This window comes from Oncorhynchus mykiss, unplaced genomic scaffold, assembly GCF_013265735.2.
Source record: "Oncorhynchus mykiss isolate Arlee unplaced genomic scaffold, USDA_OmykA_1.1 un_scaffold_188, whole genome shotgun sequence".
Lineage (NCBI taxonomy): Eukaryota > Metazoa > Chordata > Actinopteri > Salmoniformes > Salmonidae > Oncorhynchus > Oncorhynchus mykiss.
The window spans coordinates 289,194-305,242 of NW_023493674.1; the positions used below are offsets into that span (position 1 = coordinate 289,194).

General features: G+C 47.7%; 2 protein-coding genes across 2 annotated transcripts; both read left to right on the forward strand.

Annotated features, from left to right (window-relative positions):
• The first annotated feature begins 555 nt into the window (after positions 1-555).
• On the forward strand, positions 556-2,229 carry LOC118947675 (polycystic kidney disease protein 1-like 3). Its single transcript, XM_036972625.1, has one exon. The coding sequence runs from the start codon at positions 556-558 to the stop codon at positions 2,227-2,229; it is 1,674 nt and encodes a 557-aa protein (XP_036828520.1).
• A 12-nt stretch (positions 2,230-2,241) lies between these two features.
• Positions 2,242-15,174, forward strand: LOC118936629. Its single transcript, XM_036972626.1, has 7 exons — positions 2,242-2,523; positions 8,559-8,601; positions 10,103-10,216; positions 11,955-12,023; positions 12,834-12,928; positions 14,870-14,891; positions 15,082-15,174. The coding sequence occupies exons 1-7, from the start codon at positions 2,303-2,305 to the stop codon at positions 15,172-15,174; spliced, it is 657 nt and encodes a 218-aa protein (XP_036828521.1). The 5' UTR covers positions 2,242-2,302.
• Positions 15,175-16,049: the final 875 nt, after the last annotated feature.

Genomic DNA, 16,049 nt, shown 5'->3' on the forward strand with positions numbered 1-16,049 from the left:
CTAGGCCAGTGATCCCTCTCTCTCCTGTTGTGTCCTCTTCTAGGCCAGTGATCCCTCTCTCCTGTTGTGTCCTCTTCTAGGCCAGTGATCCCTCTCTCTCCTGTTGTGTCCTCTTCTAGGCCATTGATCCCTCTCTCTCCTGTTGTGTCCTCTTCTAGGCCAGTGATCCCTCTCTCTCCTGTCGTGTCCTCTTCTAGGCCAGTGATCCCTATCTCTCCTGTTGTGTCCTCTTCTAGGCCAGTGATCCCTCTCTCCTGTCCTTTCCTCTTCTTGTGTTACTGAGGCTTGAATGGTGACCTCATGGGTAAATCACTGCCAGCCCAGGCACATTCTGTAGGGGGTGGTACCCAGGTCTGGAAAACAACACAAACATGACAACAGTCCCCCCAGCTGACATGACACCCAACCCCCCCATCAGAGCCTCAGGGAAGAGTATTGACACCCCCAGCAGCTCCATCAGTCACCCCGTGGTGGCATGACACCCCCAGCAGCTCCATCAGTCACCCCGTGGTGGAACGACACCCCCAGCAGCTCCATCAGTCACCCCGTGGTGGAATGACACCCCCAGCAGCTCCATCAGTCACCTCGTGGTGGCACGACACCCCCAGCAGCTCCATCAGTCACCCCGTGGTGGAACGACACCCCCAGCAGCTCCATCAGTCACCCCGTGGTGGAACGACACCCCAGCAGCTCCATCAGTCACCCCGTGGTGGAACGACACCCCCAGCAGCTCCATCAGTCACCCCGTGGTGGCACGACACCCCCAGCAGCTCCATCAGTCACCCCGTGGTGGAACGACACCCCAGCAGCTCCATCAGTCACCCCGTGGTGGAACGACACCCCCAGCAGCTCCATCAGCCACCCCGTGGTGGCATGACACCCCCAGCAGCTCCATCAGTCACCCCGTGGTGGAACGATACCCCCAGCAGCTCCATCAGTCACCCCGTGGTGGAACGACACCCCAGCAGCTCCATCAGTCACCCCGTGGTGGAACGACACCCCCAGCAGCTCCATCAGTCACCCTGTGGTGGAACGACACCCCCAGCAGCTCCATCAGTCACCCCGTGGTGGAACGACACCCCCAGCAGCTCCATCAGTCACCCCGTGGTGGAACGACACCCCAGCAGCTCCATCAGTCACCCCGTGGTGGAACGACACCCCAGCAGCTCCATCAGTCACCCCGTGGTGGAACGACACCCCAGCAGCTCCATCAGTCACCCCGTGGTGGAACGACACCCCCAGCAGCTCCATCAGTCACCCCGTGGTGGAACGACACCCCAGCAGCTCCATCAGTCACCCCGTGGTGGAACGACACCCCAGCAGCTCCATCAGTCACCCCGTGGTGGAACGACACCCCCAGCAGCTCCATCAGTCACCCCGTGGTGGAACGACACCCCCAGCAGCTCCATCAGTCACCCCGTGGTGGAACGACACCCCAGCAGCTCCATCAGTCACCCCGTGGTGGAACGACACCCCGGCAGCTCCATCAGTCACCCCGTGGTGGAACGACACCCCAGCAGCTCCATCAGTCACCCCGTGGTGGAACGACACCCCCAGCAGCTCCATCAGTCACCCCGTGGTGGAACGACACCCCAGCAGCTCCATCAGTCACCCCGTGGTGGAACGACACCCCAGCAGCTCCATCAGTCACCCCGTGGTGGAACGACACTCCCAGCAGCTCCATCAGTCACCCCGTGGTGGAACGACACCCCCAGCAGCTCCATCAGTCACCCCGTGGTGGAACGACACCCCAGCAGCTCCATCAGTCACCCCGTGGTGGAACGACACCCCAGCAGCTCCATCAGTCACCCCGTGGTGGAACGACACCCCCAGCAGCTCCATCAGTCACCCCGTGGTGGAACGACACCCCAGCAGCTCCATCAGTCACCCCGTGGTGGAACGACACCCCCAGCAGCTCCATCAGTCACCCCGTGGTGGAACGACACCCCAGCAGCTCCATCAGTCACCCCGTGGTGGAACGACACCCCCAGCAGCTCCATCAGTCATCCCGTGGTGACACGACACCCCAGCAGCTCCATCAGTCACCCCGTGGTGGAACGACACCCCCAGCAGCTCCATCAGTCACCCCGTGGTGGAACGACACCCCCAGCAGCTCCATCAGTCACCCCGTGGTGGAACGACACCCCAGCAGCTCCATCAGTCACCCCGTGGTGGAACGATACCCCCAGCAGCTCCATCAGTCACCCCGTGACAGCGTTTCTTTATTAGTGGGAGAGTGCCACTTCTGACAGGTCGCTGCTGAAATAGCTGCCATCTCTGAGACGTGTGGTCACGCTGTAACATGGGAGGATCAGTGGACACCCTGGCTATAATAATGATCAGTGGACAAACAACGGGACATCACACAGAGAGACGGACCAGAGGACTCTACAGAGAGACAGACCAGAGGACTCTACAGAGACACAGAGAGACAGACCAGAGGACTCTACGGACACACAGAGAGACAGACCAGAGGACTCTACAGAGACACAGAAGGCTGCAGCCTACCAGACCAGGCCTCAGGTCAGTGCATCTGACTGCCTTAACTAGGACAGTAGCTTATAGTAGGACAATACTGGAACAAATGCAAATAACATATTCTATTTGACTTAGTAGTCTTAAATTAGTAGTACTAATAGACAATGAGTATTGTGTGAGAAGGTTTAATGTGACTGAGTGTGGAGCTGTTGGCATGGTAACTAACTATTAGTGTTTAACTGTGAATTTACCAACTGTGTGTGTGTGTGTGTGTGTGTGTGTGTGTGTGTGTGTGTGTGTGTGTGTGTGTGTGTGTGTGTGTGTGTGTGTGTGTGTGTGTGTGTGTGTTTAACTATGTACAGTGCCTTGCGAAAGTATTCGCCCCCCTTGAACTTTGCGACCTTTTGCCACATTTCAGGCTTCAAACAAAGATATAAAACTGTATTTTTTTGTGAAGAATCAACAACAAGTGGGACACAATCATGAAGTGGAACGACATTTATTGGATATTTCAAACTTTCTTAACAAATCAAAAACTGAAAAATTGGGCGTGCAAAATTATTCAGCCCCTTTACTTTCAGTGCAGCAAACTCTCTCCAGAAGTTCAGTGAGGATCTCTGAATTATCCAATGTTGACCTAAATGACTAATGATGATAAATACAATCCACCTGTGTGTAATCAAGTCTCCGTATAAATGCACCTGCACTGTGATAGTCTCAGAGGTCCGTTAAAAGCGCAGAGAACATCATGAAGAACAAGGAACACCAGGCAGGTCCGAGATACTGTTGTGAAGAAGTTTAAAGCCGGATGTGGATACAAAAACATTTCCCAAGCTTTAAACATCCCAAGGAGCACTGTGCAAGCGATAATATTGAAATGGAAGGAGTATCAGACCACTGCAAATCTACCAAGACCTGGCCGTCCCTCTAAACTTTCAGCTCATACAAGGAGAAGACTGATCAGAGATGCAGCCAAGAGGCCCATGATCACTCTGGATGAACTGCAGAGATCTACAGCTGAGGTGGGAGACTCTGTCCATAGGACAACAATCAGTCGTATATTGCACAAATCTGGCCTTTATGGAAGAGTGGCAAGAAGAAAGCCATTTCTTAAAGATATCCATAAAAAGTGTCGGTTAAAGTTTGCCACAAGCCACCTGGGAGACACACCAAACATGTGGAAGAAGGTGCTCTGGTCAGATGAAACCAAAATTGAACATTTTGGCAACAATGCAAAATGTTATGTTTGGCGTAAAAGCAACACAGCTGAACACACCATCCCCACTGTCAAACATGGTGGTGGCAGCATCATGGTTTGGGTCTGCTTTTCTTCAGCAGGGACAGGGAAGATGGTTAAAATTGATGGGAAGATGGATGGAGCCAAATACAGGACCATTCTGGGAGAAAACCTGATGGAGTCTACAAAAGACCTGAGACTGGGACGGAGATTTGTCTTCCAACAAGACAATGATCCAAAACATAAAGCAAAATCTACAATGGAATGGTTCAAAAATAAACATATCCAGGTGTTAGAATGGCCAAGTCAAAGTCCAGACCTGAATCCAATCGAGAATCTGTGGAAAGAACTGAAAACTGCTGTTCACAAATGCTCTCCATCCAACCTCACTGAGCTCGAGCTGTTTTGCAAGGAGGAATGGGAAAAAAATGTCAGTCTCTCGATGTGCAAAACTGATAGAGACATACCCCAAGCGACTTACAGCTGTAATCGCAGCAAAATGTGGCGCTACAAAGTATTAACTTAAGGGGGCTGAATAATTTTGCACGCCCAATTTTTCAGTTTTTGATTTGTTAAAAAAGTTTGAAATATCCAATAAATGTCGTTCCACTTCATGATTGTGTCCCACTTGTTGTTGATTCTTCACAAAAAATACAGTTTTATATCTTTATGTTTGAAGCCTGAAATGTGGCAAAAGGTCGCAAAGTTCAAGGGGGCCGAATACTTTCGCAAGGCACTGTATATGCTAACTGGGGAGCATGTGTGTGTGTAAAGTTTACTGCAATATGTCAACTGTACTAACTGTGTATTAACTGTAGCCGTGTGTGTGTAGTAACTGTAGCTGTGTGTGTGTAGTAACTGTAGCTGTGTGTGTAGTAACTGTAGCTGTGTGTGTAGTAACTGTGTAGTAACTGTAGCTGTGTGTGTAGTAACTGTAGCTGTGTGTGTAGTAACTGTGTAGTAACTGTAGCTGTGTGTGTAGTAACTGTAGCTGTGTGTGTAGTAACTGTGTAGTAACTGTACCTGTGTGTGCAGTAACTGTACCTGTGTGTAGTAACTGTGTAGTAACTGTACCTGTGTGTGTAGAAACTGTGTAGTAACTGTAGCTGTGTGTTTAGTAACTGTAGCTGTGTGTGCAGTAACTGTAGCTGTGTGTGTAGTAACTGTAGCTGTGTGTTTAGTGACTGTAGCTGTGTGTAGAAACTGTAGCTGTGTGTGTAGTAACTGTAGCTGTGTGTGTGTAGTAACTGTAGCTGTGTGTGTAGTAACTGTAGCTGTGTGTAGTAACTGTGTAGTAACTGTAGCTGTGTGTGCAGTAACTGTAGCTGTGTGTGTAGTAACTGTGTAGTAACTGTAGCTGTGTGTGTAGTAACTGTAGCTGTGTGTGCAGTAACTGTACCTGTGTGTAGTAACTGTGTAGTAACTGTAGCTGTGTGTGTAGTAACTGTGTAGTAACTGTAGCTGTGTGTGTAGTAACTGTAGCTGTGTGTTTAGTGACTGTAGCTGTGTGTAGAAACTGTAGCTGTGTGTGTAGTAACGGTAGCTGTGTGTGTAGTAACTGTGTAGTAACTGTAGCTGTGTGTGTAGTAACTGTAGCTGTGTGTAGTAACTGTGTAGTAACTGTAGCTGTGTGTGCAGTAACTGTAGCTGTGTGTGTAGTAACTGTGTAGTAACTGTAGCTGTGTGTGTAGTAACTGTAGCTGTGTGTGCAGTAACTGTACCTGTGTGTAGTAACTGTGTAGTAACTGTAGCTGTGTGTGTAGTAACTGTGTAGTAACTGTAGCTGTGTGTGTAGTAACTGTAGCTGTGTGTGTAGAAACTGTAGCTGTGTGTGCAGTAACTGTACCTGTGTGTAGTAACTGTGTAGTAACTGTAGCTGTGTGTGTAGTAACTGTAGCTGTGTGTGTAGTAACTGTAGCTGTGTGTGTAGTAACTGTAGCTGTGTGTTTAGTAACTGTAGCTGTGTGTGTAGTAACTGTAGCTGTGTGTGTAGTAACTGTGTAGAAACTGTAGCTGTGTGTGCAGTAACTGTACCTGTGTGTAGTAACTGTAGCTGTGTGTTTAGTAACTGTAGCTGTGTGTGTAGTAACTGTAGCTGTGTGTGTAGTAACTGTAGCTGTGTGTGTAGTAACTGTAGCTGTGTGTGTAGTAACTGTAGCTGTGTGTGTAGTAACTGTACCTGTGTGTGTTTAGTAACTGTAGCTGTGTGTGTAGTAACTGTAGCTGTGTGTGTAGTAACTGTGTAGAAACTGTAGCTGTGTGTGCAGTAACTGTACCTGTGTGTAGTAACTGTGTAGTAACTGTAGCTGTGTGTGCAGTAACTGTACCTGTGTGTGTAGTAACTGTGTAGTAACTGTAGCTGTGTGTGTAGTAACTGTACCTGTGTGTAGTAACTGTGTAGAAACTGTAGCTGTGTGTGTAGTAACTGTGTAGTAACTGTACCTGTGTGTGTAGTAACTGTACCTGTGTGTGTAGTAACTGTGTAGTAACGGTAGCTGTGTGTGTAGTAACTGTGTAGTAACTGTAGCTGTGTGTGTAGTAACTGTACCTGTGTGTGTAGAAACTGTGTAGTAACTGTAGCTGTGTGTGTAGAAACTGTAGCTGTGTGTGCAGTAACTGTGTAGTAACTGTAGCTGTGTGTGTAGTAACTGTAGCTGTGTGTTTAGTAACTGTACCTGTGTGTGTAGTAACTGTAGCTGTGTGTGTAGTAACTGTAGCTGTGTGTGTAGTAACTGTGTAGAAACTGTAGCTGTGTGTGCAGTAACTGTACCTGTGTGTAGTAACTGTGTAGTAACTGTAGCTGTGTGTGCAGTAACTGTACCTGTGTGTGTAGTAACTGTGTAGTAACTGTAGCTGTGTGTGTAGTAACTGTACCTGTGTGTAGTAACTGTGTAGAAACTGTAGCTGTGTGTGTAGTAACTGTGTAGTAACTGTACCTGTGTGCGTAGTAACTGTACCTGTGTGTGTAGTAACTGTGTAGTAACGGTAGCTGTGTGTGTAGTAACTGTGTAGTAACTGTAGCTGTGTGTGTAGTAACTGTACCTGTGTGTGTAGAAACTGTGTAGTAACTGTAGCTGTGTGTGTAGTAACTGTAGCTGTGTGTGTAGAAACTGTAGCTGTGTGTGCAGTAACTGTACCTGTGTGTAGTAACTGTGTAGTAACTGTAGCTGTGTGTGTAGTAACTGTAGCTGTGTGTGTAGTAACTGTGTAGTAACTGTACCTGTGTATGTAGAAACTGTGTAGTAACTGTAGCTGTGTGTGTAGTAACTGTGTAGTAACTGTAGCTGTGTGTGTAGTAACTGTAGCAGTGTTTAGTGACTGTGTAGTAACTGTAGCTGTGTGTGTAGTAACTGTAGCTGTGTGTGTAGTAACTGTGTAGAAACTGTAGCTGTGTGTGTAGTAACTGTGTAGTAACTGTAGCTGTGTGTGTAGTAACTGTAGCTGTGTGTTTAGTGACTGTGTAGTAACTGTAGCTGTGTGTGTAGTAACTGTACCTGTGTGTTTAGTAACTGTAGCTGTGTGTGTAGTAACTGTAGCTGTGTGTGTAGTAACTGTAGCTGTGTGTGTAGTAACTGTAGCTGTGTGTGTAGTAACTGTAGCTGTGTGTTTAGTAACTGTAGCTGTGTGTGTAGTAACTGTACCTGTGTGTGTAGAAACTGTGTAGTAACTGTAGCTGTGTGTGTAGTAACTGTGTAGTAACTGTAGCTGTGTGTGTAGTAACTGTGTAGTAGCTGTAATTGTGTGTGTAGTAACTGTAGCTGTGTGTGTAGTAAATGTACCTGTGTGTGTAGAAACTGTGTAGTAACTGTAGCTGTGTGTGTAGTAACTGTGTAGTAACTGTACCTGTGTATGTAGAAACTGTGTAGTAACTGTACCTGTGTGTGTAGTAACTGTGTAGTAACGGTAGCTGTGTGTGTAGTAACTGTGTAGTAACTGTAGCTGTGTGTGTAGTAACTGTGTAGTAGCTGTAATTGTGTGTGTAGTAACTGTAGCTGTGTGTGTAGTAAATGTACCTGTGTGTGTAGAAACGGTGTAGTAACTGTAGCTGTGTGTGTAGTAACTGGACCTGTGTGTGTAGTAACTGTGTAGTAACGGTAGCTGTGTGTGTAGTAACTGTGTAGTAACTGTAGCTGTGTGTGTAGTAACTGTGTAGTAACTGTAGCTGTGTGTGTAGTAACTGTAGCTGTGTGTGTAGTAACTGTGTAGTAACTGTAGCTGTGTGTGTAGTAACTGTACCTGTGTGTGTAGTAACTGTGTAGTAACTGTAGCTGTGTGTGTAGTAACTGTACCTGTGTGTGTAGTAACTGTGTAGTAACTGTAGCTGTGTGTGTAGTAACTGTAGCTGTGTGTGTAGTAACTGTGTAGTAACGGTAGCTGTGTTTGTAGTAACTGTGTAGTAACTGTATCTGTGTGTGTAGTAACTGTAGCTGTGTGTGTAGTAACTGTGTAGTAACTGTAGCTGTGTGTGTAGTAACTGTAGCTGTGTGTGTAGTAACTGTGTAGTAACGGTAGCTGTGTGTGTAGTAACTGTGTAGTAACTGTACCTGTGTGTGTAGTAACTGTGTAGTAACTGTAGCTGTGTGTGTAGTAACTGTAGCTGTGTGTTTAGTGACTGTGTAGTAACTGTAGCTGTGTGTAGTAACTGTGTATTAACTGTACCTGTGTGTAGTAGTAACTGTGTATTCACTGTACCTGTGTGTGTAGTAACTGTGTAGTAACTGTAGCTGTGTGTGTAGTAACTGTACCTGTGTGTGTAGTAACTGTGTAGTAACTGTAGCTGTGTGTGTAGTAACTTTGTAGTAACTGTAGCTGTGTGTGTAGTAACTGTGTCCTTCCTGTCCAGGATGGACCATGTTGTTAAGTTTGAAGGGATTCCCATGTCTAAGGTAAGTGTAAACTGTTGTCCAACTTTAACAAGACATGTGCATCTCACTGGGACATACATGGTTCTCTCCTGGGTTCTTGTACACTAAGACTTCAGTGCCTTCAAGACAAACTGGGAACTCTGGAAAAAATGAGCTCAAACTGGGACAAATCATTTTGAGCGGTCATCCAACTCGGAATTCCAACGCGGGAACTCAGGCATCTTTCTAGAGCTCCGACCTTCTGACCTGAAGATCACTTACATCATGATTTGAACTTTTTTTCCCCCCTAAGTTCCCAGTTGTCTTAAAAGCACAATCAGTCTCCTCCTCTAGTCCATGGGGGGAGGATATGAGATCATGATGTCATTCTGTAGTCCACAAGGGGGATGTTATGATATCATGATGTCATTCTGTAGTTCACGAGGGGGATGAAATGAGATCATGATGTCATTATGTAGTCCACGAGGGGGATGTTATTAGATCATGATGTCATTCTGTAGTTCACGAGGGGGATGTTATTAGATCATGATGTCATTATGTAGTCCACGAGGGGGATGTTATTAGATCATGATGTCGTTCTGTAGTTCACGAGGAGGATGGCTGCGTTCAAGTACTAGTCGGAACTAGGAAACTCTGAAATGTACGAATTGTTAACTGGTTACAGTTATACACGTGCAGCTTTCAACGTATCAGCAAGTTGGATATTTCAGAGTTTCCTAGTTCTAACTAGCATATGAACGTGGCACCATGACGTGTTCAAAACAACTGGGAACTCTGAAAAAAACACTGTCATCCCACTCAAAGTTCCAACTCGGGAACTCAGGAAAAAAACACTGTCATCCCACTCAAAGTTCCAACTCGGGAACTCAGGAAAAAAACACTGTCATCCCACTCAAAGTTCTAACTCGGGAACTCAGGAAAAAAACACTGTCATCCCACTCAAAGTTCCAACTGGGAACTCAGGAAAAGAACACTGTCATCCCACTCAAAGTTCCAACTCGGGAACTCAGGAAAAAAACACTGTCATCCCACTCAAAGTTTCAACTCGGGAACTCGGGAACTCAGGAAAAGAACACTGTCATCCCACTCAAAGTTCCAACTCGGGAACTCAGGAAAAAAACACTGTCATCCCACTCAAAGTTCCAACTCGGGAACTCAGGCTTCTTTCTATAGCTCAAACTTTCCGACCTGAAGATCACTGAAGTCATGATTTGACCTTGCATTTTTCTGAGTTTCCTGTTTTAAACGCAGCAAGATTCTGAGTTGGTTGACCAACTGGTTGGTTGACTAATAATTTTTCCAAGTAAGAGCTCATTTTTTAGAGTCTGAAATTTCCGAGTTACGAGATTCCAGGTCCCAGCCGTTTTGAACGTGACAGATGTCATCCCAGTGAGGGGGATGTGATGATGTCATTCTATAGTCCATGAGAGGGATGTGATGATGTCATTCTGTAGTCCATGGGGGGAATGTGATGATGTCATTCTGTAGTCCATGAGAGGGATGTGATGATGTCATTCTGTAGTCCATGAGAGGGATGTGTAAGGAGGAGGACTATGCGTTCCTGGGAGAGAAGGGGAACAGCCACAAGGAGACAGACACGCTGGGAGAAGACTGGAAGGAAGACAAAGTAGAGAGGGTGAGTACATACCTCTGTCTCTCTAGGAGAGGGTGGATATCTACCTCTATCTCTCTAGGAGAGGGTGAGTATCTACCTCTATCTCTCTAGGAGAGGGTGAATATATACCTCTATCTCTCTAGGAGAGGGTGAGTATATACCTCTATCTCTCTAGGAGAGGGTGGTCATCTACCTCTATCTCTCTAGGAGAGGGTGAATATATACCTCTATCTCTCTAGGAGAGCGTGGACATCTACCTCTATCTCTCTAGGAGAGGGTGAGTATCTACCTCTATCTCTCTCTCTAGGAGAGGGTGAATATATACCTCTATCTCTCTCTCTAGGAGAGCGTGAATATATACCTCTATCTCTCTCTCTCTAGGAGAGCGTGGACATCTACCTATATCTCTCTCTCTAGGAGAGCGTGGACATCTACCTCTATCTCTCTCTCTAGGAGAGGGTGGACATCTACCTCTATCTCTCTAGGAGAGGGTGGACATCTACCTCTATCTCTCTAGGAGAGGGTGAGTATATACCTCTATCTCTCTAGGAGAGGGTGAATATATACCTCTATCTCTCTAGGAGAGGGTGGACATCTACCTCTATCTCTCTAGGAGAGGGTGGACATCTACCTCTATCTCTCTAGGAGAGGGTGAGTATATACCTCTATCTCTCTAGGAGAGGGTGAATATATACCTCTATCTCTCTAGGAGAGGGTGGACATCTACCTCTATCTCTCTAGGAGAGGGTGAATATATACCTCTATCTCTCTAGGAGAGGGTGGACATCTACCTCTATCTCTCTAGGAGAGGGTGGACATCTACCTCTATCTCTCTAGGAGAGGGTGAGTATATACCTCTATCTCTCTAGGAGAGGGTGAATATATACCTCTATCTCTCTAGGAGAGGGTGGACATCTACCTCTATTCAATTCAATTCAATTCAAGGGCTTTATTGGCATGGGAAACATGTGTTAACATTGCCAAAGCAAGTGAGGTAGACAACATACAAAGTGAATATATAAAGTGAAAAACAACAAAAATTAACAGTAAACATTACACATACAGAGGTTTCAAAACAGTAAAGACTTTACAAATGTCATATATATATATACAGTGTTTTAACAATGTACAAATGGTTAAAGGACACAATATAAAATAAATAAGCATAAATATGGGTTGTATTTACAATGGTGTGTGTTCTTCACTGGTTGCCCTTTTCTCGTGGCAACAGGTCACAAATCTTGCTGCTGTGATGGCACACTGTGGAATTTCACCCAGTAGATATGGGAGTTTTTCAAATTTGGATTCGTTTTCGAATTCTTTGTGGATCTGTGTAATCTGAGGGAAATATGTCTCTCTAATATGGTCATACCTTGGGCAGGAGGTTAGGAAGTGCAGCTCAGTTTCCACCTCATTTTGTGGGCAGTGAGCACATAGCCTGTCTTCTCTTGAGAGCCACCTCTATCTCTCTAGGAGAGGGTGAGTATATACCTCTATCTCTCTAGGAGAGGGTGAGTATATACCTCTATCTCTATAGGAGAGGGTGAGTATATACCTCTATCTCTCTAGGAGAGGGTGAGTATATACCTCTATCTCTCTCTAGGAGAGGGTGGATATCTACCTGAGATTACCCTAACTGGGTTTCGTAAACTAGGGGTTTTCTCTGGCCCTTTCTGATTTTACTGGTTCATAACTGCAGCAGTGCAATGTAACTTCCTGTGATGTAAGTTCCTGTGATGTAGCTTCCTATGGTTGCCAGGTGCGGCGGCGTCGGGAGCGAGTGCAGCAGGAGCAGGACAGAATCCGAGACCTGGAGGAGAGTAGGAAGGTAACACACACATAGAGCCTTTTAATAACCTCACATCCCTCAACACTGCCATGAAGCCAGGCTGCAGTAACTGAAGGTGATTTGCGTCGTAGCGATGGTCGTTTAGCACGGTTCACTGTGAGACTCTGTTCCTGTCCTCAACCAAACAACTGACCCGGGGCTGGAGCTGCTGCCTCACAGCAGACACTCACACACGCTGCGAGCTGAGAGCAGTCTACTCTCTAACAGGCTGTGTCTGTGCATAGGTGCATGTGAAACAAGCATGCTGTTGTGGTTGCTTCCGCTGTGTCTCTGCATCACTGGCTGTCCACATCACTGGCTGTCCACATCACTGACTGTCCACATCACTGACTGTCCACATCACTGGCTTTATACATCACTGGCTTTATACATCACTTACTGTCCACATCATTGGCTTTATATATCACTGGCTGTACATATCACTGACTGTCTACATAACAGGCTTTATACATCACTGGCTGTCCACATCACTGGCTCTCTGCATCACTGGCTGCCTGCAACCACATGTATCAACAAACTGATGGAGCTACAGACTGACAGAACTCTCTCTCTATATAGAACCACATGTATCAACAATGATCACTGGCTTTATATATCACTGGCTGTCCACATCACTGACTGTCCACATAACAGGCTTTATACATCACTGACTGTCCACATCACTGGCTGCCTGCAACCACATGTATCAACAAACTGATGGAGCTTCAGACTTACATAAGTCACACAGTGTGTCTGGCCTTGGCCATCATGTTTGTTTCATTTCCAGCCATTCTCATCTATCAACCATAGACACCTAAATACAACAAGCCACTTCAATACAGCCAGCCAGCCAGCCAGCCAGCCAGCCAGCCAGCCAGCCAGCCAGCCAGCCAGCCAGCCAGCCAGCCAGCCAGCCAGCCAGCCAGCCAGCCAGCCAGCCAGCCAGCCAGCCAGCCAGCCAGCCAGCCAGCCAGCCAGCCAGCCAGCCAGCCAGCCAGCCAGCCAGCCAGCCAGCCAGCCAGCCAGCCAGCCAGCCAGCCAGCCAGCCAGCCAGCCAGCCAGCCAGCCAGCCAGCCAGCCAGCCAGCCAGCCAGCCAGCCAGCCAGCCAGCCAGCCAGCCAGCCAGCCAGCCAGCCAGCCAGCCAGCCAGCCAGCCAGCCAGCCAGCCAGCCAGCCAGCCAGCCAGCCAGCCAGCCAGCCAGCCAGCCAGCCAGCCAGCCAGCCAGCCAGCCAGCCAGCCAGCCAGCCAGCCAGCCAGCCAGCCAGCCAGCCAGCCAGCCAGCCAGCCAGCCAGCCAGCCAGCCAGCCAGCCAGCCAGCCAGCCAGCCAGCCAGCCAGCCAGCCAGCCAGCCAGCCAGCCAGCCAGCCAGCCAGCCAGCCAGCCAGCCAGCCAGCCAGCCAGCCAGCCAGCCAGCCAGCCAGCCAGCCAGCCAGCCAGCCAGCCAGCCAGCCAGCCAGCCAGCCAGCCAGCCAGCCAGCCAGCCAGCCAGCCAGCCAGCCAGCCAGCCAGCCAGCCAGCCAGCCAGCCAGCCAGCCAGCCAGCCAGCCAGCCAGCCAGCCAGCCAGCCAGCCAGCCAGCCAGCCAGCCAGCCAGCCAGCCAGCCAGCCAGCCAGCCAGCCAGCCAGCCAGCCAGCCAGCCAGCCAGCCAGCCAGCCAGCCAGCCAGCCAGCCAGCCAGCCAGCCAGCCAGCCAGCCAGCCAGCCAGCCAGCCAGCCAGCCAGCCAGCCAGCCAGCCAGCCAGCCAGCCAGCCAGCCAGCCAGCCAGCCAGCCAGCCAGCCAGCCAGCCAGCCAGCCAGCCAGCCAGCCAGCCAGCCAGCCAGCCAGCCAGCCAGCCAGCCAGCCAGCCAGCCAGCCAGCCAGCCAGCCAGCCAGCCAGCCAGCCAGCCAGCCAGCCAGCCAGCCAGCCAGCCAGCCAGCCAGCCAGCCAGCCAGCCAGCCAGCCAGCCAGCTAGCTAGCTAGCTTCCTTCCTTCCTTCCTTCCTTGTTGACGAGGTGCCAAAACATGTTTGGAGAGATTACAAGGTAGGAGCATTTCTGATTGAACAGTTTCCAGATGTAGAACTCTATCTGTGCAGCAGCCACACACACACACAGGAAACAGTATCCCGGCGGGCTCTGCTGAGGCATGTAACTGTCAGGAGTCAGGGTTTAGAGGTCAGGGGTCAGACCAAGCCCTTTCCATCAAGAGGGAAGAGAGGAGTAACATGCCCCTGTGTGTGTGTGTGTGTGTGTGTGTGTGTGTGTGTGTGTGTGTGTCAGGAAAAGGAGCAGCTGTGGCGTCATCATGTAGCAGAGTTGGCCTCCACTCAGGAACAAAGACTCAGAGAAAGACTGGCACGACTCCGTTGCTTCAGGGTAACACACACACACACACACACACACACACACACAACGGCTCGCTCACACACACCTCACACACACCTATTCATTCCTAGAGGTTAACACCATGTCAAATAAATTTGAACCTTTGCAGCTGATCGAAAGCTGTGAGGACAACATGGACATACCTCAGGTTAACATCAAAGAACAGCTTTAGGAGATCTAGAAACACATTTAATGTTTCAAACATGAACATTAGGACTTACGTATCAGAACCCAACCTACAGGGTGCAAAGACTGATACCATTTATCCATACTGTGGTTCAGGAGTAGCAGGGACATTGGGGGTTTATGTACCAAAGACCGATACCATTTATCCATACTGTGGTTCAGGAGTAGCAGGGACATTGAGGGTTGATGTACCAAAGACTGGTACCATTTATCCATACTGTGGTTCAGGAGTAGCAGGGACATTGAGGGTTGATGTACCAAAGACTGGTACCATTTATCCATACTGTGGTTCAGGAGTAGCAGGGACATTGAGGGTGTATGTACCAAAGACTGATACCATTTATCCATACTGTGGTTCAGGAGTAGCAGGGACATTGAGGGTTTATGTACCAAAGACTGGTACCATTTATTCATACTGTGGTTCAGGAGTAGCAGGGATTTGCCACCATTAGATTCACTGAAGTGATGTGATCTGAGCATGTGTGATGATGTCTCTCTCCCTGCAGGACTTCCAGAGGAGTGTGCTAGCAGAGGAGATGTCCCTCCAGACAGACTCTGAGTCCAGCCAAGCCCTGGACCAGCTGCTTACCAGGATCTAGACAACTTAGACCTGCAGGAAAGACCCATTTCACAACCAGTTCACAGACAACCTGTCCCGTCTAATCAGTATATATATCTATAGTGATCTAGACTATATAGATCTATAGTCATCTCTCTGTATTAATAATAGGAGCAGTATTAGTAATAGGAGCTGTATTAATAATAGGAGCTGTATTAATAATAGGAGCTGTATTAGTAATAGGAGCTGTATTAATAATAGGAGCTGTATTAGTAATAGGAGCTGTATTAGTAATAGGAGCTGTATTAATAATAGGAGCTGTATTAGTAATAGGAGCTGTATTAATAATAGGAGCTGTAGGAGCTGTATTAGTAATAGGAGCTGTATTAGTAATAGGAGCTGTAGGAGCTGTATTAGTAATAGGAGCTGTATTAGTAATAGGAGCTGTATTAGTAATAGGAGCTGTAGGAGCTGTATTAGTAATAGGAGCTGTATTAGTAATAGGAGCTGTATTAGTAATAGGAGCTGTAGGAGCTGTATTAGTAATAGGACCTGTATTAGTAATAGGAGCTGTATTAATAATAGGAGCTGTATTAGTAATAGGAGCTGTATTAGTAATAGGAGCTGTATTAGTAATAGGAGCTGTATTAGTAATAGGAGCTGTAGGAGCTGTATTAATAATAGGAGCTGTATTAGTAATAGGAGCTGTATTAGTAATAGGAGCTGTATTAGTAATAGGAGCTGTATTAATAATAGGAGCTGTATTAGTAATAGGAGCTGTATTAGTAATAGGAGCTGTATTAATAATAGGAGCTGTATTAGTAATAGGAGCTGTATTAGTAATAGGAGCTGTATTAGTAATAGGAGCTGTATTAGTAATAGGAGCTGTATTAGTAATAGGAGCTGTAGGAGCTG

Coding starts and splice junctions, on each gene's coding strand:
- LOC118947675 (XM_036972625.1), top strand. CDS start 556: ATGACACCCCCAGCAGCTCCATCAGTCACCTCGTGGTGGCACGACACC.
- LOC118936629 (XM_036972626.1), top strand. CDS start 2,303: ATGGGAGGATCAGTGGACACCCTGGCTATAATAATGATCAGTGGACAA. Junction 12,024..12,833: donor ACCTGGAGGAGAGTAGGAAG/GTAACACACACA, acceptor TATCAACCATAG/ACACCTAAATACAACAAGCC. Junction 14,892..15,081: donor GTAGCAGGGACATTGAGGGT/GTATGTACCAAA, acceptor CTCTCCCTGCAG/GACTTCCAGAGGAGTGTGCT.